At 35.7% G+C, this 24,554-nt stretch overlaps 2 protein-coding genes across 2 annotated transcripts in view; one reads left to right on the top strand and one right to left on the bottom strand.

Annotated features, from left to right (window-relative positions):
- The window catches only part of LOC121407280 (hydrocephalus-inducing protein homolog), a 90,358-nt gene extending 88,163 nt beyond the window's left edge, over positions 1–2,195 (top strand). Inside the window, 2 exon segments of the mRNA XM_041598259.1 lie at positions 660–884; positions 1,303–2,195. Coding sequence (XP_041454193.1) covers positions 660–884; positions 1,303–1,785 — 708 coding nt within the window. The 3' untranslated portion in view covers positions 1,786–2,195.
- Positions 2,196–3,454: 1,259 nt separating this feature from the next.
- Positions 3,455–24,500, bottom strand: LOC121407277 (negative elongation factor D-like). The gene is made up of 15 exons (XM_041598256.1): positions 24,335–24,500; positions 17,565–17,713; positions 16,494–16,603; positions 14,678–14,787; positions 13,923–14,030; positions 13,034–13,186; positions 12,320–12,450; positions 11,491–11,611; positions 10,527–10,706; positions 9,689–9,828; positions 9,083–9,197; positions 7,201–7,296; positions 6,305–6,445; positions 5,558–5,687; positions 3,455–4,943 (listed from the first exon to the last, which is right to left on the bottom strand). The coding sequence occupies exons 1-15, from the start codon at positions 24,380–24,382 to the stop codon at positions 4,912–4,914; spliced, it is 1,764 nt and encodes a 587-aa protein (XP_041454190.1). The 5' UTR covers positions 24,383–24,500; the 3' UTR covers positions 3,455–4,911.
- Between the last annotated feature and the right edge of the window lie 54 nt (positions 24,501–24,554).

The following is a 24,554-nucleotide window of genomic DNA, read 5'->3' as shown; positions in this document are numbered from 1 at the left end:
GACAAAGTTTACAAGAAAGATGCACATGACAGGGGTTTAAACTCAGATGAGTTTTCCTTGAAAAGATATTTAACATGGTGTAGGAGGTTTCACGGTACACCATGTATCTTTCTTGGGCAAGTGTTGGTCCTGAAAAAGGACCACCCAATCTCCCAAATTCTCCTGAGGACGACAAGAACACACTTGTCGAAACGTCGAGATTGGGTTGTCCTTTTCAGGACCAACACTTGCCCAAGAAAGATACATGGTGTACCGTGAAACCTACTACACTATTCTTCTTCGCCATGGAAACCTTCAGAAGTTATATATTTAACATGATTTTAGGTCTTTGGTTTTTCTCACATTTATGGGTCATATCAAAATCATAGTCTTGAATTCTCTGGTCTAAATCTGTTTTAACATTATGGGAAGCCAAAAGGGCTAAGAATTTAAAGAATCTGTTTCTTTTGTGAGCTGTGTTATATTGTGATTATTATCCTCAGACAGTTTTCAAGTTTGAGTGAGAAACTTCTGATAAATGGAACATCTTCTATTGGATATCGTGCCAGATTTTGATACCCATAGATAAAGCAAAGATTTACATCGCAATTTAAGTTACACCAGATCCCAAATTCAGGTAATTATACTCATCCACTGTCTCATGTAACATATTCCATCAGGGTGTCTTGAACTTCGAGTATCTTCCTCTCAAGACCGGTGAGGTCTCCGGCAAGATGACCCTAGCCAGCAACGAGCTAGGACAGTACGCATATGACCTTCAGCTGACCGCCACAGCAGCAGGGCCAGAGAAGGCTGTCTTCTTCAGGGCTTCACTGGGTGGGAACCATACACAGACTACAAAGTTTACAAACTTTGCCAAAGTGAAGACTGAATATTCTTGCAAGGTTAGTGGTTTTGTCAATGAAATTCATGATTGAAATCTTCATAGATGATAAAGCGTGTCAATAGAATATTTTCTTTTTTAATATAAGTTTCATGGTAAAACTGTATACAAGAAGTAAAGGTAAATCCCTTATTTGTGGAAAAGTGGCGTTTTCAACCTTAATGCCTTATTCCATCCCCAAAATACTCTGATAATGTGTTACTTTAGGGTTAGGTTTATGTAGATGAGTGAAGCCAATGTTAAGTATGGGGAATATTCTTTATTGTTGTCATGCTATAAGGTTACAAGAAAGTGATATTCTAAGCTTTCAGATGAATCTTGTGCAAAGCCCTATTTTAGAAAATTGAGGTTTTTATAGCAAAAGTTAGAGCCCTGATTGACTAAGACTAAGAATTTCCCATGCCTTTTTCTCAATACAGATTGACAACAATGACTTTCACTGTGATAAGAACATCACTGCTGCTCCAGGATCCGGTGGTGGTAGTGAGGTCAGCTTTGACATCAACTTTGAACCTTCACGTCTGGGCGAGACTCGCGGCACCCTCACCCTCCACTCCCCCCTGGGTGGGGAGTACACCTTCCCTCTCTTTGGCACCTGCATTGCCCCCAAGCCCCAGGGGCCATACACCATCAAGGCTGGCTCCACCACCTCAATCCCCTTCAGGAATATCTTCTCCCACACCACCGCCTTCATCTTCCAGGTGGACAACCCTTCCTTCTCCTGCAAGACAGGAGACCAGGTCCGGGGCAAGAAGACCCACAACATCATCATTGGCTACGAGGGCAACAATGACGGTACCAAGGCACCCAAGATGGGCAAGCTGGTGGTGACCTGTGCCAGATCTGCAGGAGGTGCTGCCAACGTATCCTGGACATACTATCTAAAAGGCATCACACCTTGAAGAACTAGCATAGATGTAACAAGGATGCTATTTTTCAAGCCAATGCCTCAATTTAGCTCTTGTTACTATACTTGAAACTGTTAAGTTTGCATAGTATCCTATATATTAATTGTCAAGAATTCTGATCAGTTCTAACCCTGATACGAGGTTTGGACCAAGCACACCTACAGGAGATCACTAGTGGATCATTCTAAGATAAGAATGGTAGTCTCCAATTGTTTTTCATGCCAGCATATGCAACTTGCTTTAAATTAGTGGCAATGCCAGGGCTTTGACTTTTGGTTCTGTCCCTTGCTATCATCACACTTCAACATGATGTGTCTCACTATATGCCCACCACATGCCTTTTTACCATGTATTCCTCTTCTTCATCTGCAATCAGTTGTTATCTCTTTACCATTTTTCTTCCGAGGGTATTCAAAATAACCAAATTAGCACCAAATACATTCTTTCCATTCAGAACACCTTGAAAATAATCTTTTTTGTGAAAGTGTTTGTTTATAATTGTAGCTATAAACCAATTTGTATATATTTATATATTTCTCCTGTTGAAAAATGTGAATTTCTATGTCAAATTTATAAATTATTTGAAGTGATATTTATCTAAAATGTAAAAGTAATGGATATTTTTGTGAATATTGAAGTGAAGATATGTTATAATGCTCATGAAAACAATATGAAAATTCTATCAAGGTTGAATAGAAGACAAGGCATGCAGACAAATGTGTTTTATCCATTTATTGTAAACTGTACATATATACATATTTTACAAACATTACATTTAATTTGAATGAGGCCTTTATTGTCACAAAGATATGACTCGGAACATGCATTCATACTTGTTTACAAGTAACTCACATCACTATATATATTTTATTTGCACTCAATTGCATAAAGGATTTCCTTTATTCTAATGCAATTGAAAATTAATCAAGAACACTTAGAGTGCATAAAATTGTTTTCACCCTTTCAATGTACTATATTATATAAATAGTGTACAATCTATTGTACAATATACTGGATTATATGTACGACAAATATAAAATTATCCCGAGTGCAGGTTTATTTCACCGAGGCCGAAGGCCGAGGTGAAATAGGCTTGCACGAGGGATAATTTTATATTTGGAGTTCATATAGTCCAGTAATATTGTATGATAGAACGTTCACTATTTATTATAGTAAATAGATCCCTTAATCTAAGCCCCCCATCATGGATTTTGCCATCCAAAAATCGAAAGTTATATTGTACATATGTACAATATAACTTTTTGAAGGGAGGTCACGTGGTACAAATCCAGCCAATCACAGCTCGTATTTTACTACCACTATTTACTATAAATAATTATTTTGTCTAAATGTTTTATGGAAATGAATTCCGTCCTATATTTCATTCTTGGAATGTGTGAGAATTTCTATCTTGTTCTTGAATAAAATTTGATGATACACAAAACAAGCAGAGTTCATTTTACATTCTTTTGTGATAGTTAAATAAAGTTGTAGATGCTCAAGGAACATGATAACGAAGAGCAGAATGAATGGCCCAAATTTACCAAGCTGGTGGAATAAAATCATGATTTCTACAGATTACCTTTACATTATAAATGACATTAAAGTAAGATGAAGATTTTTCAGTTAACTGTGAAAAACTGACTGCATGGTTTTTTGGTGGCATTAAATTCACTTGTCGCTAAAAGCATATATTCATTGTAATTCATATGATCTGCATAATTCATGGTTTTGATTCATGTTTTTTTTTCAAAACCACCCATGAATTTGATACAATGTATACATATATCTCTTCATTGAACCTTCAACAATTGCTCTAGTATTCAAAACGACACCTTTTTGTTATTACATCCAATAAATATTCTTCCATTCACTTGGGACCCTATGTCTATTTCTTTGTTCCCAATGATCATATTGATATTGATAAATTGTATAAGCTGATATTAACGATTTCAAGCAATCTTGAATTCTGAATTCACCATGACAAGTCTTTACATTTGAATTTTTAAAATTAATTTTGCTAGGTCCTTTACTATCCCAGGTGTCCAGAGAGGCCATAGTCCCATTGATACCAATATACTATTCTTAGCCCAGTTTGGCTGATTGCCACAAATGGCTAATTCCAATTAACCATGATTGTCTTATCATATTAGACTAAACCCAGGTCTAACATCACTTAAAGGGTGTTGCAAGACAATATTTGCAAGCAATTGCAAATTTCTGTGGCAAATTTACAATTGATATATCAATTTTAACTATAGCAAATCAATTTAAACTTCAAGCAAATCGGCAGTTGAATGCAAGTTAACAATTGATTACAAGACTTGCTACTGATTTTGGACCAAAATGACCCTGCCATCAATTGCATGTTTCTTGCAAACGCCCCATTAGTTTTGGATTCAATGGTCTGGTAATAGAATTAAACAATGATTAGAAAAAAAAGGGAAATTGAATATACAAAAGGGAAATTAGACCATTCACTACTTGCCATAACCTTTCATATGAAAATCTAAATAAACCAACTTTGGCACATTCATAAATGGTTTATTTCTTATATAAAGGCCAGGATAATGTCAGATTTTCTCACATCTTGGATTACATCAACTACAAAGGCAGATCCATCTTTTGAGTGTACTGTTCTATAATAGAACATTGCTCGTAATAAAATCTTCCTATGGAATGTCCCTGGGAGCAAGGTAACATCCAATGAAACACAGAATTGTGTTGCATGGATTCATGTAAACTGGTTCTAAACAGTAACCCAAGATCTGTGCTGATGGTGGTCACCACAAATTCGATGGCTCCAACTTCCAAATAAGCACTTCCTGCAATGTTTTCTGTTAGGAACCACTGTGATGCTATTACAAAAGACTGACATCCACGAAGCCACACTCTTACATAATGTCCGTATCCAAGCAATATCTCTGAATGTATGTTTATAGGAAAGGGGATCCTTCAAAATCCAGGGCGTTCCCCTTTCTTCAGCGATATCACTGTGGACTTTGGTAAACGTGTAGATTTCCTCCTCATGATAGACTGAAGTTCTTGGACATTCTTGGATCTTGATCAAAGTGTGACCATTCAAGATCACCGAAGGTTCATACTTTCCACATGTTTGACTCACATCATGATGAAATGTGTCTTGCAATGTACTGCAAAAGCAACAAAAGATAATATGGTTAAACAAATGAATGTAAAAGGAATATTACTATGGGAGAAAGAGAAACCTGCTTTATACAGCAATCACCTGTATAGAAGGACCACCCATCTATTAAGACCACAATTTCATTCTCCCTTAAAATCACATTCCCTTATGGAAACGTGTATTACAGGAACATGTCTGTAAAGACTTACCTTCTCATTACGACCATGTTTCTTGTATAGATATTAAATCATCAACAACTTCCTTAAGATTTCCTTAAAAATTAATCAATAGTTTTAATAAAAGGACTTCATTTTTGGGGTGTGCTGCCTATTTAAAAGAGAGTAATGATCACCTTCAAATTAACATTCTTAAACATGCTGCACTGGCAATATTTTTTTTCTTGGTACATTTTTCTCTTTCCAAAAATATTTTACATGTGGATAGTTGCAATCAAGACAAAGAGAAACTGCCTGTGAATCTCACTCTTGTTTTTCCTACAGGCTTACATTAAAATGTACAGTGATTGAAAAATACAAATGACATGCAATATTCAACTCATACGCAACGTGTGCAACGTTAAAAACAGCTTTGTGAAACAGGGCACAGGTTTATTCTACTGACCTATGAAGTCCGAAACGGGGTCTTTTCCATCTTCACTTCGTAATGAATCGGTGATGTCGCTGTTCTCGATAACTGGCAGGAAGAGCTGGACAAAATCTGATGTGTATGGAGGGGCTATCATGTCCAAGACCTAAACAGGTTGGGAAGGGATGAATAAAATACCACAACTGATCAATAGTTCACAACAGAACTGATGATGAGTCATACTGTTAATGGAACTACAAACCTGCCCATGTGTATGCATCAATGTTGGTATTAAATAATCATGAACTACATTCATGCTCCCCGTTATTACTAAACTTGTGCTACCTCCTGTAAGAAATTGATAATTCGATACCTAATCATGAAGTTAAAGTGTTAAAATAACACAAAAATACCAACACTGCCATTAACATGACTCTCAGTGTAATCATGGTTATCACATTAAAAAAAAGCATGAAATTATTGAAAAAGAAACTTAATGCCCATGAGCATGCAAAGGGACTAGATTGCACACATCAAAAGAGCAACTTCATGAAAATATTGATGACACATCATAATTGTTAGTACGGAGAATAGAGTAAATAAGATTACTTTATATACACAGTCACATCTTGCTAAAATAACCAATTTATAAAAACAATTAAAAGCTACTGAAATCCTTCACTCTGATTGGCTGAGAGTAAACTTGTCACAGAAATTGCGGAATTGTTATTATAACAAGTCTTTATGAAACAGGACCCAGCTTTCACTGCATTGCTTGTTTACCTCGGTAACAAAATGTCTGATGAGTGATATATCAGTGTCTTGTTTCTCCACACACTTGGCTATATACTTGATAACAGGTACCACATAGCCTCTGCTAAGCAGGTGCACCATCCGATCTAAGATTGTCTTCTTTAGTTCCATCTGTAAAATCAAAACAAATATATTAATATTTCACCGAAATTGAGAATTTTTTTGTTTACTTTCTGAATAAACATAGCAAGAAGAGCAAATTAAGTCACTCAATAATGAAATACTTTTGAAATCATAATGTACCACATGCAATACCTCTCTCTTAATTGTAGTGGTTGAAAAGTTTCCACATTGGAACATGTGTCATAGGGACCTGTTTATAAGGACCACCTGCTCATTAAGACCATATTCTTCAGTAGTCTTGACACCGTTTCACTGTATTATGAACTTTATAAATTGTTACTTCCTTAATGCTGGTGAAACTAGAAGAGCAGTTAATTCCATCCAGCACCTATATAATAATACAAAGAAGATAAGAGCTGGTGGGCGTTTCAGGGGGATAGACCTCGATAGGCCAATGGCTTTCTGTCTTTCCCCCACATCCGCTGTACAGTGGAGATCATTGTTTTTTACTATCTGTTTATGACTACTTATATACTTGTCAATATCTGTTCTGTCTTATAAGAATTTTATTTGTATTTAAGTATTTTTGTGTATTTTAAAGAGATGCGAAATAAATGAATCTGAATCGTAAAGCTGTTCGTAAGTTAAGAGCGACTTTAAGAATGAATGGTATCCTTTCTTGTGGTAAGTGGTATATTCATTGGCAATGGTTCAGCACATAAGAAAGGATCATCAGTCGTTCTTAAAGTTGCTCTTAACTTACGAACATCCTTATGAAATGGCCCCCTGAAATGACTATTCACCTGAATCATGACATCTAGTTCAGGGTAGGGTGCTGCAAACTGTCGTATAAGAACCTCAAGAACCTTGGAATGTAGTAACTGATGACAATTCACAACCTAGAATACAAAGGTTAAAAAAAATCTTTGTCACTTATTAGAAGATTACCACACCTTCCTCATAAGGCCTCTTCCAGACATTCTAATATAAATCCACCTAACTTAATACAATTGACTATACCACATTAAACATTAATTGTCTAAAGTTGCACAATAAAACTCATGACATGACAATGAGTTCATTATGATGTCATTACGGTAGCTATTCCACAAAAGATGCACAACTTTGGAAAAAGTTTACTTCACCCTAACTATTATAAGGAACATAATCAAACAACGCCTTTTTGACACCATAGGAAAAAAACATGTTCTGGAGGCAGACATATTCGACTCCTTATCATTCCATTGACTTTTTACACCACATATTGCTTAGATTTGCTGATGAACTCTTTCAAGATCAACAATATGTCTTGCAAATTTGCACTTGATCACTCGCTCTGCTTCGTGCAACAAGGAGTTTCAATTGATGTAGTATAGTTAATAGTGCAATTGATTGCAAAAATATTCTTGCAATACCCACGAAGTTTGAACAAGATTGCTTCGGAAGCTGAGCCCCATTCACAAGTGAAAATAAAAAATAAATTTATATCAACACAAAGCTTAAAGTCTGTAATCATACAACTGACATACCTGACATTACTAAAACATATTGAAATCTGTTTTGGTAATGAAGGCATGTCATATTTTCTTTTAAGTAATTTGTAACAAGTAACTTATGTTGTGTTTACTGTCATGGGGATATTTATTTCTGGTCATGCATTATTGAGGATTATAAATCAAGAAAATATGTGACCACCAATTAATCATCCATACATTGTAATTGAGAAAAATTCCAAATTTTCAAAGGGTCAGATTGATTTTTTTTAAATAGAAGACAGTTATCTTATTATCATTCACTTCTAAATTGCCGACATATGCAAATAAATTCTAAAATTACTTGTCATTTTTGCCTGACAATGTTCCAAATTAAAATAGCAAAAAATAGATATAAAAAAAGTGTAAAACTGAATTATGTTTTATTTTCTGAGTCTCAAATCTGGTTATTATGATTCCGCTTTGTTATCTTCAACAGGCCATCCCTGTCATTAACTGATTTCAACAAATAGCCACACCTGTATGTACACTAGGCCAGTGATCAGAGTTTTTCAGAGTTGCAATTGTGCCTCCATTCATTCATGTCCTAGTTCATAAAGGTAGTGTGTTGATTTTGAAAGAAGTAAAAAATACTCCTAATCTTATATGCACCACCAAATTCTTAGCCTAATCTGATAATCCTTTCATACAAGTAACAATGTACAGACTATTCAATTCCCTGAGCTCTGGCCACACAAAGAGAACTAAAGGTGGACACTCCCATATTTTGTTTTGTGTTCTCAATGAGGGTTATTGATTTCCACTTGTCTTTGTTTGGAGGAGGTTATTAAGGAACAATAAAGCATAAAATTGAACTAGAATGGGCTCCACTCAATCTAGGTGAGGTAAATGGATGATACCAACAGAAAGTTATTCCTCAAAAAGCTGTGAGCAGCGGAAGACTAACATAGTCGAGAGAATATAGGAGCGCCTTCAGCACAAGGTGGATATGTAGCTTATGTGCCCTATACAAATACCCTTTTTTATTATTATTACTAAATTATAACTATATAAATATACCATTGATAAGTTGAGAATGTCTCCTTGTGAAATAGAGGTAAAATACAAAAATAACTTTTGCAAATGTATAGGTGGTGTGGGGTAACAGGTCAATACAATTTCATTTAAATCAATTTCAATCATTGGCTCGTACCTCATCAAGAAGAAGTAGATGTATAGGAGTGTGATCTGTTAACCTCTGGAAGTATGTTGGATCTTGAACAACACAGTCTACCCAGTACACCACACCCATTGCTATTACAGGGTACCTATTGAAGAAAAAAAAAACATCAAATTAATTTCAAATTAATAAATTCTGATTCCACTCGGCCCATTCAAGTTGACTTCAATTAATTTTGAATTCAAATTCTGTTCAGTTCAACTCAACTATATTAAATCTGATGGAATTAAATGTTATATTTACTTAAAACACAATTTAACCAACTAAATATGAAAATTTATAATAAAAAACTGAAAGGCACATATTCAAAAAATAAGATGTTTTCACCATACAGAAGTAACCTCAATTTTCCTCCCTTCATTCTGCTCCTCTGCTTTGTTTCATTCTTCTTCTTTTTATCCTCTTCTCTCATTCACTAATTTCTCCCTGCATATCAAATATACTTATTTCGTGTAGAGACCTCCAGCCTATATCTCAATTCTCTATCATTCCTGTATGTTCTATCCATCTCCAAATTCTCTTCCTTCACCCCCCCACCACTTTTTTTTCCTTTTCACTCATATTTCCTCACTACCATACCTGATACACTGATAGACTGTAGTGAGTTCCATACTCAGTTCTGATTCCCCTTTCTTGCCTGAGCTGCAGATAGCATGTATCTTTTCTATGGCTACATTGGTGGCCTTCAGCTCGTCCTTTGTTACTGATGTTCTCTTACCCTGTTTGCGAGAGTAGATAGAATGGAAGGCTGAATAATAGCATTAAAATTGCACAAAATAAATAAAGAAGACATAGTCCTGTCCTGTGTTTGAAGCAGGGATATAGTAGAGATCAACCTTGAGGCTATATTTTGCTGGCCTTGGATTTGGGCTGAATCATCTGTACAAACTCCATGGAAGAAGGTTTTCTCCAGTGACCTTGTGATATGGAAGTACCAGACTTTATTACATCCATGGTTCAAGGGTATATAAAAGTTATAAATATTATACACTATAAACATTTACTATTTACGACATCATTACCTAGTCAGTTTATACTTTGTTTCTTGTTGCAAATTAATTCATTTTTTTTTAAAATAAATGTCATTCATCTAATTGCACCCTTGTTTATCAAAATAAAGCTTTCTTATCAAAATAATCTTCAATAATTTCATCCTTATACTTCCCCTCATGATTAAAAATGATAATCAAAGGCAACATCTGCCCCTGAATCATAAGACCAATCATTGCCATTTATCATCTCCATTAGTCAACCAAACCACCACCGTCCACAGCATGACCATTATCAACATCATCATAACAACCAAACAGCATCGCCACCACCATCGTCATTATCAACACCACCACCACCATCATCATCACTATCATCACCACCACCATCACCACCACCACCGTTATTGTCGTCATCATCTACTAACCAGTCTCCATGTTTCATGAGCACAGGTAGCATGGGCTAGAAGGTAAGTATACTTTGGTCTGTGATCTGGGTTAATGGTAGCACCAGGTTTGAAGAGTGCCTCGATGAAAAGGGTGAAGAACTGAGGAACCCTTATTAACTCCACAGGAGGGGGGTCTGGATCACTGTACATCTTATAAAGCTAGTAAGAAGAATGAGATATAATAAAAAGATCTTCTTTAATAATTATAATCAGTCATATCTGGTTATATAGACTACTAAGCTTTCTTTTTGAAAAAAGCTAGTGCAAGCTAGTGAAAAATATTGCAATCATATATTGCCAAGGATATGATAGTTTTCTCATCAACTGAAACCATGAACTGATTACTTGTTTTACATGTATATTCTACTTCAGAAATTATCTAATTGCAGAGAAAAAAACTGAATTCTCTAACAAAATTCTCTAACATGAAGTTTAATGATTTCTCGTAGCAAGCACTTTTTGCTTTAATCGCATACAAAGTGAGATGCATTTTTACCAAAGATAGGATATACAGTGCAGGTGTGAATGCAGTTGGAAAACACTCCATCCATCAAAAAGGATGCAAATGCTTGTCCTATGTAAAGAAAAGTCACAACCTATGCGTGTCCAAACCAATACACTATTTGTCAACCAGTAGGGTGTTAACCCAGTATAATGCAGCTGCTGCTCCACCGAAAAACTAAAAATAGTATGATAATACACCAAAAGGTGGTCTGAACTAAAAGCAGAAGAATAACAGTGCAATGTATTTTCTTTATGCACATTGCCAAGATAATGATAACTCTCATTGCGACTCTATAGATCAAATCCGTTAACCTGAGAGTTCAGCTTAAAGCAAAATACTTCCCTGTGTTAGGAAGACATGATTCACTATCCACTAATTGGACAGCTGGACAGCATTATTCTAAGCATGTGGAATACAACATACACTGTACATACATACCACTGTCATGTCGGCAGGGTTGAGGGCCTTGCGAGAGATCATGGAGACCAGTGCTTGGCAGGCCCGAGGGTAGGCAGTGGCGCTACTGACCGCAAGACTGATCTGGGTTACCCCTTCACCCCTATCAGCAAAAAAAAAAAAAATCTTTACACAATCAATTTGAAATAAGCCAATGAAATTGATCAATATTTTTTTTGTCATGTGCTTCCTCAGACAATGACTGTCATGTTTGGCCAGAGATGGGTTTGGGGCATAAGCAGCTGGCTTTACAGCGGGTGCTGATTCCCTTTAATGGCTTTTTGATTGGCTTTGGAGATTGTCATGCCTTCTTGTGATTTTTCCCATTTGTGATGTAAGAAAAAATGTCCATAAGTGTTGCCTTGTCTTAGAAATATGAAGATTCAAAAGAATAGTTAAGAAACCCAGAGTATGGGAAAGAACACTGCTGATAACTGGCATTGGCGCATTGTCTTTCACGGTAGGTCCATATCCTTTCTTTAAGTCATATTACATATATTAATTATATTCTTTTTTACTTTTCTCATGAAAATAAAACTAAAAATCATAGTCAACTGAATGAACACTACATATACAACTGTCCAGTTACTCCTCACAAAAAGTTTTACTAGAACTCATAAATTAATCAAAGAATAGAGAAGAAATGACAGGACACCTCATTTAGGATGACCATGCAAAATTTATTCCTAAGGAGGCTGCATACAAATTTATGCTTGTTAACTAACATATCGATGAAGGTGTAATTTGTATGATGGAATGAAGTGAATTCCCTTCTCACAAACTCATTTGATGATCCTCAAACTGAACATACCTCTGATGTCCAACAGCCTGAACTTCTTGACATAATCTCCTGATGATTGACTCCCCTCCATCTTGCCTGGCCAGTAGCTGCATCATCACCTCAGCGTACAGGAATGTGTGCTGACCATGACAAACCATTTTCTACAAGAGAAAAGGGACAAAAGTGTAACAATGGTCCAGCCAGATTAGACAAGAGTTTTGAGAGGCCGGCTTTTATGTAAAAACAATACGGCCCCTGAAATTGTAATGTGTTTAACCTGGCTAGATCTGTTACTGAAATGATGAGTGTTTCATGAAGCTCTTCACAAAATTACAAATGCTTTTAGGAATTCTTGAGATAAAGATTAAATGCATAAGTTAAAATCTCAGCTGCAAGGTCTCAAGGTCAACTGTGTCTGTGATATGTTAACATAACAAAGTCCAGAAAGATTAGGCCCCCAAAATCACTATTTAGTGCTTTAAAAAAGTGAAATAAAGGAAATCAATTACAGAGATCTTGAAAGTGTCTGCATGAGTTTGATTTTTGTGTCCTTCCTGGGTGGTTTTTAATCCATATGGACAATATTGAATACAACTATGAATTAAATTTCAGCATTTTTTCTTTTAAATAAGACCTTTGTAATGTTAAACTATGCCTTTAAAAATAATAACTATTGTTTATTAATCATATCTATTATTAAAATTCCACAGGCATTAATGTATCATTCTTGAATTAATGACTTACACTGAATTCAGGTAGATGTTTAACTATGGCCTCCTCTCCCCCTTCTAGGAGTTTATTGATGGATGTCTGAAGGACCTTGGAGAAGACTCCAATCTCATGGCAAGCCGTGGTAACAACCCCAATCTCACCCTGGAAACCAGCGTCAGATATAAGCTGCAAAGACAGGTGATAAATGGTTCAACCAGGGAAGTGTTTCACGAGGCATCATATCAGTGACTTTCATTGACGAATTTGCTCTAAGCCAATCAGATGCAAGGATTTTAGTAGCATGTAACAGTTTTCAATGAAGATCACAGACTATTCGTTTATGAAATGCTCTTGAAATGATTTCCAACTTATAAAAACCTCCAGGGGCCCATTACAGTACCATGAGTTGCGTTTGAGCTAAACCACGAAAAAAGAAGCAGGGCTATTCCACGGTTACTCACGTTACATTTGGAGACACCTTGACTCATACTTGGAGCTGTAACTCCATTATTATTGATAGGAACTAAACATCTCCGTATCACAACAAAGTACACAGTCTGACTATCCTTTGTATAAAAACAAAACTTGGGAAATTCTATTATGCTCCTGGCAAATCTTTGGAATGTGTCGGTTACTCACGTTACAGATTTGTCCCAACCTGTGGAATTGCCCAGCACAAGTCCCTAATACGCATGTTTCATTGGTTGGAAATTATGTTGCATTTGATCGCAACCCTTTCTACAAATGCCCCAGTTCATTTACATACGTATATCATCTGGAGAGCATTTCATGGAATAACTTACATGTCGTGATTCTTTGTTGGATTTTCACCAAACCTGGCTTCACAAATATATTTCTTTTCATTGTTTTTTTTTTTAAACCAAAATTACATCAGGTTAAACTTCCCTGTTAAACAACTGACCTTGATAGTAAAGTTCAACATGAGGCAGTCTGGGTATGATTCTGCGAGCTGATAAAAGAGCGCCCTCCATGTTCTGTGTTGAATCATCGCTTCTAACCATGCTGGTGTCTGATAGAGATGTAAAAGATAGTGACTTACATTCCATCATCCATAAATATAATTGTAAAGCCTTGGTTGCACATCTGACAAGTCATCCTTTGATAACATTTTATAAAGAACAATCTATATGGCTGGAAAAAAACGGCAAGATTTTCCCTGTTTATTCCTTCTAGTCAAGCACAAAATTATTTGCAATCTACATTGCTGTAAATCTTTAATATGCAACATCACATTAATAGTTTAATACTCATATGCAAACAAATTAGACTTTAAGCTAAAAATAAATTCTATCTACAGTTACACAAAAACCAACAACTAGAAAGTATGTTAAAATCAACCATAATGCAATAGTTCAGCACAAATGATTTCTAGAACTTTGAATGTAAAATGACATTTCCCATTTGCTCCGCAACATTATTACTTGTCTTATTTTCTAGAAGGCAAACGATTAGTACAAGGGTTGTGAAAGGATTTTGGTTCATAGTATTTGGGTGGGTTAGGGTTATGTTTGAGGTTGGATTTAAATAAGATTTACTGCTGGAGCAATTATTACCAAATATCAATTTTTCAACAAGTATCATGGAATTTGTAGAAATTTCCAATACAAATAGGAGAGACTTAAATGCCAATCAATCGTAGCCAGAAATCATACTCACCCCTCCTTCCTCACTGAAGATAGTATCAGCTTTCTTTGGATCAAAATGTTTGACAATCAGCACTTTAAGGTGATCTTCCACCATTTGTTGAACTTCAGTAGGATTTACACCTAAAATACAACAGTGTAAATAAATACACAATACATCAACCAACCATCACAAAATATGTTGGGAAAAAAAGGGAAAGTGAGCTCTCCTGCCTAGGCCTGGGACTTTCGGGTTTTTTTCTTTTCGGGTACCCGTGGTAATTTTCGGGCGGGTACCCGGGTACCCGAAAATCATGTCGCTCGAAATATGACTGGTGGAAAAACCCCATAGGTGACGTCATCAAGCCAATGCGATGCAAGCCAATTTATGAATGAAAATATAGTAAGCATGCGCATTGCAAGCCTCAGCCCAACGCAGTATTCCGTCAAAACAAGTCTGCAATACTCTGTCACCTCGTACCAAAATCGACCTAGAAATCCACTTTTCTATATTTTATATGAAATATAAAAAGGTATTCTCAGACGATCTGTTTTCCCACCGATACCGCACTGGTAAGCAAATTTTTATTACTTCTTGCTTTTCTGTCAAAATCTTACGAAGTAGCGTCGATATTACATCTTGTTCGTGAATTTGTAGAATCTATCGCTACGTACGTGAACAAAGTCAATTGATTTCCGGAGCGTCAAATATGCCAGTCAATCACGATCGTGTTACCATTTTCGGTTTATGATGAACTGAAAATGGTATCAAGAACGTGATTGGCTGGCGCCTCGTATGCTCCGAAACCCGGAAATCAATTGACTTTGTTCACGTAGCGATAGATTCTACAAACTCACAAACACGATGCAACATCGACGCTTCTTCGTAAGATTTTGACGGAAAAGCAAGAAGTAATAAAATACGCTTACTTGCGTGGTATCGGTGAGAAAACAGATCCTCTGAGAATACCTTTCATAATTCATATGAAATAAAGGAAAGTGGAATTCTAGGTCGATTTTGGTACGAGGTGACAGAGTATTGCAGACTTGTTTTGACGGAATACTGCGTGGGGCTGAGGCTTGCAATGCGCATGCTTACTATATTTTCATTCATAAATTGGCTTGCGTCGCAGTGGCTGGATGACGTCACTGCGCTGCAAAAGAAACATGGCGACGATTGAACGATCTCAGTCACATCGTCATCACTTGAAAAAATAGTATATTTAAGGATATTTCGAGGGTAATTGGTGAGATTCAGAATGAGACTTGTGTACTTTTGTGATGAGTTTACAATCATGTCTTACACTACGCAATACAAATCAAATGTACGTTATACTGGTGAGCAATTTTCGGGTTTCGGGTATTGATTTTTCTACCCGGGTACCCGACGCTTCCGGGCGGGACCCGGGTACCCAAGTTTTAGTCCCAGCCCTACTCATGCCTCTACAAATGTTTATATAAATTAGACATGTCATGTGTCCTACTGTCTATAGGACATAGAAATCCTTGTTTATTGCATGGGGCTGTGATTTTTTACCATTGACCTGTGGAATCTGAAATTGAAGTTGACATGTACTTCAGTATGGACTACCAATGTACCTTTACACTGAGAATTATGAAAATCTATTCAAATATTTTGATTTATTGAGCAAGTTTCTTGGACAGAATGGATTGACAAATGCCCCCTCCCTACTTGATTCAGCAGGTATGTACATGTAAGTGAAATTAATTATCTATCAAGTGATTTAAGAAAATATGGATCATTTCATAATCTGATTTGGCTTTGCCAAAAAAGTTGGATAAAAGTCAACAATATCCATCAACAAATGCATTCCTGATATGTCACATACCTGTGAATATAAGCCACTCTGCAAGGAGATTAACAGTCTGTGCTACAGCAGTGTAGTTCTCTGACAACAAAACAACAACCTGTTCTGGGCCTCCTCCTGCTTTAAAATACCTACAGACATCAATAAAGAGGAACAACCACAGAAATACTAATGGTGAGTTTGACTGAAATAATACTGGGTTTATTAGAAAATACTTGTCTGAATCTGCTACACACAAAAATTGGCTCATGCATAATTGCTTCCCGTCTCAATTTTGGTAACTCTCTTTTCTTCAATCTTCCCAAGAATCAGTTATTCAAACTCCAGAAAGTTAAAACTGCTGGCTCACGTGCTTCTCTATCCATCAGGTGCACTCACATTTGAATGTGAGTAAAACAATGTATAATTTTTAAGATTGTGTTGTTAACTTTCCATTGTGGGACAATCCATGGGGTAGGGGCAAAGTTTGCATGCAAAGTCCATGTAACAGAGGTATCCACCTTCGCAGTTCACCATGAAGATCAATCAAGATGTGGTTAACTTTTGAGCCATCAATAAAAAATTGCTCTCTTTTTCAGGAATAAACATTAAATGTGGAAATCTTTTATGAATTTGAAGCAACAGGTATACAAAAATCTACCACCGCTACATGGACATCATAGTATTTTTACATGGGCAAGAAATTTTCATGAGTCAAATTACAATATGCCATGGTCTTTGAGAAATAATACTGGATGGACACCATTTTTTTGCTCATGCCATTATTTGAATATATTTGCCTGGTTTGAAAAACATATGGATTTTTAGTTGTGGTATGTCACAAAAATTGCCCCAACCCAGTGGAATCACCCTTGTGTCCATGGGTCTTGCCCTTAGTACCTCATTTCATTAATTAAGATAAGAGCTATACCCCTAACAGATCAAAGTTCGTCCAATTCCAGTTCTCTTGTTGCCCCCAAAGATTGCCAAACCATTGGGGGAAGATCATTTTTCCACTCATCGAGTTATGAAGCAGACTTCCTATAAAAAAAATTTAAAAAAACCTATTTGAAGTGAACAAGAAAATAGAATCTTAAAATCTATACTATTTACCTCTTGAGATCTTTGAAGACCCCTGGTTCCATAATGTAATCTGTACTAGCAAAGGCTTCCAGACATTCTTTCTGGATATCTTCATTCTCTTTGTATCTATCAGGATCCTCATCTTCTTCCTCCTCTTCATCCTCGTCCACTGGGGCTTCCTGAACAAGAGGAATAATAATAGACATCCATTTATCAAACCCATACAGGTCTACAGCTTCTGTCTTATGTTTATTCACACCGTATAAAGAGTCAGTTTCCATTACAACTATTCATCATAAACATGCAACTTGGCTCTCAACTAAATCAAATTCGTTGAATTATTTTTTCTAACTTAGAAATTAGAGATTGTTGAAGGAAAATTTTCTTTCAATTTTACTTTCCACAAAAATATGCAAAAATTCAAGTTTTTGAGCGCTTTTGTCTGGTAAACACAAGTTACAAATGAAAATTAAACTGCAACTGTAGCCATACGGAAATTAGTATTTTGGGTTACAAAAGTAATATTTTAATAATTTTTCTAAACAGTAGTGATAATGGTCAGAAAACTGTCCCAAGTTACAGGGACTGTCTTAAGTTTTCAAATGTTTCTCCACACAAGAAATCTAGTAAGATTCACCTGTCAAGTGCCAACACCAATCATGTGTGCTAGTCAATGTAAACATATAACAAGATTATTGGAAGACGACAAGTCATGAATAATAGACGGTGAACTGAGGGGAATCGATGTCACTGAATCTATTTTTAGCATGCTATATTCCCGTAATTGCCATCTATGTTCCGTAGGGGTAAGTGAAAAAAACTGTCCCCATGTATATTAAGGTATAAAAAAGGATCATCTCAATTTATCATGACATGATTACATCTAGTCTTGGTTTATGAGAATATCCTTGTTTTCTGGGACAATCAAAACTTTTGGACCAGCGCCTCAGCTCTGTGTTGCATGGTAGTGCATCCTATCACCTGACACCTTTATATTTGTGCTTTAAAAATGACAATTAGAGGAAATAGATGAAAGAAAAATATGTACTTGCTATTTCAAATATTATGAAAATTATGAATATGGTAAATTTATTTGATATTTACCACTGTTTTATTTGCATTACACTTGCCGCATACCCCTCCTCGAAAAACAATTATTTTTGTGCGTGACAAATTACATCCTGATTCCGGACGCAAGCTAGATGGGTTAAGATATTCTTGATTAATAATGTCAGAAAGAATTAGTGTGATTTTTTTTCTTCATATATCATATCATGCGTAAATTTTAAGTTTTTGTTTGCTTTTTTCATATCAAATCTGAGCAGATGTTGGTAAAAAATCTGTGTTTGGTCACATGTCATTAGCTGGTAGCCTAAAAAGGGTGGTGGAGTTACATTTTCCAAAATGTTGACAGCAAAAAAATGTTGTGATTAAGATTACCAACCCCTTGTCCTATCAGCCTAGTTGATATCTCACTTTAAAGCTTAACAATAGAGCTAATAGCGTGCACAATAAAAATTGGCAGCAGTATGTATGACATAAGGTAGGGCGTGGCGGAGCAGGTGGATCAGGAGGCAGAGGAGTAGGCGCTTTGTAGGATTCTGATCAAATATACTTTTAAGAAAAAATTGTTATCACAAGTATATTTCTATTGTTTTTAAAAATTTCTTTGTATTTCTTCGTTTCCTGACTTTAAATTGTTTTTCATCGTTTTTTTTTCATTGCTGAATTTATCCTGATCATAAAAAACACAAAATTATTGAGTTTATAAATCAGTAAGCGTAGAAATAATGATACACATATGAATTATGGCTAAAAACACAATTTGCATTGGATTTGTACATGCATTGTACATGAAAGTGACAAAAATTATGGTAATTGATCCAATGTCATTAACACTAAGTGCAAACATTTCTCACTCAAGTTTAAGATTGCCAGTGAACTATAGGAGTTCTAAGAATAAGTTCTGAAGATATGACTCTAATCTCATGTATAAATCAAAGTTTACACTTAAATTTGATCAAAGGAACCATTTTTGACAACAAGTGGAATGCCTCTGGCCGTCTCACCTGCATCACGCGATTCAACATAGCAGCAGTGCTGACTTTGAAAACTACTATAATTCGCACAAGATGTTCAGTGATACTTGGTTACTCTTATTTCCACCTTTTATGAACCAATATACTTTACAGAGATGGTAATTCAACAAATACCCCCAATGTGGCCAAAGTTCATTGACCTCACATGACCTTTGACCTTGATCATGTGACCTGAAACTTGCACAGGATATTCAATGATACTTGATTACTCTTTTGTCCAAGTTTCAAAAGTCAGATCAATAAACTTGCGAAGTTATGATGGTAATTCAACAGATATCCCCATTATAGCCAAAGTTCATTGACCTTTGATCTTGGTCATGTGACCTAAAATGCGCACAGGATGTTCAGTGATACTTGATTACTCTTATGTCAAAGTTTTATGAACTAGACCAACATACTTTTAAAGTTATGATGGTAATTCAACAGATACCCCCGATTCGGCCAAAGTTCATTGACCCTAAATGACCTTTGACCTTAATCATGAGACCTGAAACTTGCACAAAATTTTCAGTGATGCTTGATTACTATTATGTCTAAGTTTCATGAATCAGATCCATAAACTTTCAAAGTTATGATGGGAATTCAACAGATATCCCCAATTCGGCCAAAGTTCATTGACCCTAAATGACCTTTGACCTTGGTCATGTGACGTGAAACTCATGCAGGATGTTCAGTGATACTTGATTAAACTTATGTCCAAGTTTCATGAACTAGGTCCATATATTTTCTAAGTTATGATGACATTTCAAAAACTTAACCTCAGGTTAAGATTTCGATGTTGAATCCTCCAACATGGTCTAAGTTCATTGACCCTAAATGACCTTTGACCTTGGTCATGTGACATGAAACTCTAATAGGATGTTCAGTAATACTTGATTAACCTTATGGCCAAGTTTTATTAACTAGGTCCATATACTTTCTAAGTTATGACGTCATTTCAAAAACTTAACCTCAGGTTAAGATTTGATGTTGACGCCGCCGCCGCCGTCAGAAAAGCGGCGCCTATAGTCTCACTTTGCTTCGCAGGTGAGACAAAAAATTGAAGATTCACAAACATAACTGAATAAAATCGAAATCGTCATTATTTCCCTTATCTATAACACAGTGTCCTTTTAGAGACACCTTTCATTGATATTTCAACGAAAGAGACCCTTGTCCGATATAAAAATTGATTTAACTAAGTAATTTCGACATTTTATTTGTTCAATATTCTGTATTTTTATAGAATACTTATATATAGTGATAATTTTGCAAATTATGTGTTAATATGTTATTTGTAGAGGTAAAAATAGGGTTTGAATGGAGTAAACAAAATCAACAGTGTCTGATTGTATGAGACTAAAAAGGAAAATATAAGAGGCTGCGTGTGAAAAATCAAATTTATTTATTTTATTTGTTAGATATAACGCAAGAATACAAATGTGAGTATTTAGAGTATAAACATACCTCAGTTGCATGATAACTAACCGAAGACAAGGAACATAAACATTGCTGCAAACATGTCCAAGTGAATAAAGTCGTGCTTTGCAATAATAATTAAAACATAGAAAAAGTTGTGCAATCCGCAATGGAAAAAATACTATTAACAGAAATAATGCTAAAAATTACAACGATCATAAACGTTGGTCATATTTAAAGTTGATCACTTGATTTATGGAAGCTTATAATTATAATATAAGATTTAAGAATATACAAAATATGTTCAACATTTCAATTCTTTTAACATGACATAATACATAGGAGCCGAAAGGGGCCTACCCTACGATTTGAAATGCGCCTATTCGCATGGACTTTAATATTTCATTTGATAAACTTATCTTCATTTGTAATTATTGTCTATGGATTCGTGAGCTATAGGTCTAATCTGTATCTTAAATTAAATTAGCTATACTGCAGATTTTGTTTGTTTCACCGTATCCCAAATCCAAGAATTCATTTTCATTGATTAAAATGAATCTCATCAAAAAATGATAATCATAATGAAAATGAAATAAAGATAAATAAATGATTTAGCATGTTTAACATCTTAGTTTTGTATTGTTCCTTTTCTTTTAGCTGAACGTTATTAAATACTTTTTTCCTTACATAATTTCTTTTAAAGAAATTGTTTTCAAGTTGTTTAATTGTCTACAATGTGAAAGCATGAGCGGTCAGAGAGATAGTGCAGTGCTGCCCATTTTGATAGTTCAAATTTATTTTTTTAATGGAATAGGGGTGGGGATAGGATGGAGGGAGAATATTTTAAAAAAAAATGGGCCTACATTGCCCCCGGAGTGAGTTAAAATGACATCCGTTTTTGGTCGTCTTGTCGACCTGAAATTGATGACAACTAGCCCCCATATAAAAATAACTTGGCCCCATTCCAGATAAAATGCATCATCAACCCCCTAAAAAATATGCTTAAAGGTGATATGTCAGTGTGGCTTGCCGTAAACGCATTTTCTCTCAATGACAATGCCGACGGTGGCGGGCGGTTTGCAAAGAAGATCATGCCTACGTAGGACATGTCTGGAGATGTCTTTCCAACTCCAAGGACCATTCTTCGTATCGCCCAAATCGGCTTTGTGAAACAGTTGAGCGATATCTCGGGCCTGTTGCATGACGAGATGAGCGATACGTAGGAACGTCCTAGGACCATTCTTCCGAGATAGGAAGATTGGCGACAAATCAGCGTAAACCGTTTCACGAAGGCAATTTTGTCTTCCAAGTCCGCGACATCTTTTGATATCGATAGTATCGGAAAAATATTTAGTCTTCATCGTCACCTGAACCTTTTATTTCGGAATGACGACTTTTCATAAAATCATTTATTTCAATAAAAGGAGATCAAATGATGTTTTATTTATTACTGATTGTAGAATTGATGTATGGAGCTTACTTTATGAGGTAAAAAGAGAAGAAACTTTAAAGATTCACAAACATAAATGAATAAAATTGAAATTTTCATTGTTTACCTTACTTAGAATACGGTGTCCTTTTAGAGACACCTTTCATTGATATTTCAACGAAAGAGACCCTTGTCCGATATAAAAATTGATTTAACTAAGTAATTTCGACATTTTGTTAGTTCAATATTCTGTATTTTTATAGAATGCTTATATATAATGATAAGTTTGTAAATTATGCGTTAATATGTTATTTGTTGAGGTAAAAATATGGTTTGAAAGGGGTAAACAAAATCAACAGTGTCTGATTGTGTTAGACTAAAAAGGAAAATATGAGAGGCTGCGTGTGAAACTTCTAATTTATTTATTTTATTTGCCAGATATAACGCAAGAAATACTAATTTGAGTGTTTAGAGTATAAACATACCCCAGTTGCATGATGAGTAAACGATGACAAGAAAAATATTAACATTGCTGCAAACATGGCCAAGTGAATAAAGTAGTGCTTTGCAATAATAATTAAAACACAGAAAAAGTTGTGCAATCCGCAATGGAAAAATACTATCAGAAATCATGCTAAAAATTACAACGATCATATAAAACGTTGATCACTTAATTTATGGAAGTTTATATAAGAATATAAGGTTTAAGAATATAGAAAATATATATGTTCAATATTTCAAAGGTAAGGAGTAGAGACTACCGTGATTTCTTTAACATGACATAGGAGCCGAAAGGGGCCTACCCTACCATTTAAAATGCGCCTCTTCGTACTTTCCATAATCTTTTCTTTGATGAACTTATCTTCATTTGTAATGATTGTGATGGATTCGTATATAAGCTAGGCCTAGTCTGTATCTTAAATTCAATTAGCTATTTTGTTACTGCAGGAGTTTGTTTTGTTTCACTGCTTCACATCTCAAGTTATCCCAAATCCAAGAATTGGTTTTCATTCAAAATTAATCTCATAAAAAATAATGAAAATGAAATAAAAATATAAAATGATTTAGCATGTTTAACCTCTTAGTTTTGTATCGAGTGTTTTTTTTGCTGAGCGTTATATAAACACGTTTTTTATTCTTTACATAATTTCTTTTAATCGTTTTCATGTTGTTTAATTATCTATAATGAGAAAGCATGATGGGTCAGATAGATAGTGCCGCCCATTTCGATAAATCAAGTTTATTTTGTTTTAAATAGAAAAGTGGTGGGGATTGGGCGGAGCGGGAGAATAAAAGAAAACATATTTTTTAAAAATATTTGGTTCTTCATCAACCCCGGAAAAGTTAAAATGACATCCGTTTTTGGTCGTCTTGTCGACCTGAAATTGATGACAACTAGCCCCCAAATAAAAAAATAACTTGGCGCCATCCTAGATAAAATGCATCATCAACCCCCTAAAAATATGTTTAAAGGTGATATGTCAGTGTGGCTTGCCGTAAACGCATTTTCTCTCAATGCCGACGGTGGCGGGCGGTGTGCAAAGAAGATCATGCCTACGTAGGACATGTCTGGAGGTGTCTTTCCAAGGACCATTCTTCGTATCGCCCAAATCGGCTTTGTGAAACAGTTGAGCGATATCTCGTTCTTACGTAGAATGGTTCTACGAAAGACCATTTCATGCAACAGGCCCCTCGTTCTCACGTAGAATGGTTCTACGAAAGACCATCTCATGCAACAGGCCCCAGGCGCAGGCACAGTTCGCGGGCGCGCCCGGCCCGCCGAGCTGTACGGAGACGGAGTGCAGTTGGCGCCGCGCCCAGGCCCAGCCCGGATAATTGAGACAATGCTAAAAAGAATTACTAAACATACGTACAGCCTGGTCATAGTTCCAGTCAACATCTCCATATTCGTCTTCATCCATTTTTAATTCAAGAAATGAAGTTAGAAATGATAAAATAGTCTCCTAACGCAAGACAACGTAGAAAAGTATGGCCATGGGCGCTGCCATCTTTGTTGTGCTCAATGACCAATCATATCGTCTGTAAATCCCAACTTGACAAAGAGAGGTCTGAGACGGACTCTGTAATTGGTTT

The sequence above is a fragment of the Lytechinus variegatus genome, chromosome 2, assembly GCF_018143015.1.
Source record: "Lytechinus variegatus isolate NC3 chromosome 2, Lvar_3.0, whole genome shotgun sequence".
Taxonomy (NCBI): Eukaryota; Metazoa; Echinodermata; class Echinoidea; order Temnopleuroida; family Toxopneustidae; genus Lytechinus; species Lytechinus variegatus.
The sequence above is the reverse complement of the archived record's forward strand: the minus strand, read 5'-3'. Positions and strand labels throughout refer to the sequence as shown.

Bases quoted from the DNA above. Each gene is read 5' to 3' on its own strand.
- LOC121407277 (XM_041598256.1), bottom strand. From the start codon at position 24,382: ATGGATGAAGACGAATATGGAGATGTTGACTGGAACTATGACCAGGCT. The intron at 17,714-24,334 runs GTACGTATGTTT...CCTCTTGTTCAG, and splicing joins ACTGGAACTATGACCAGGCT to GAAGCCCCAGTGGACGAGGA. The intron at 12,451-13,033 runs GTAAGTCATTAA...TTTCTCTTGTAG, and splicing joins AACATCTACCTGAATTCAGT to AAAATGGTTTGTCATGGTCA.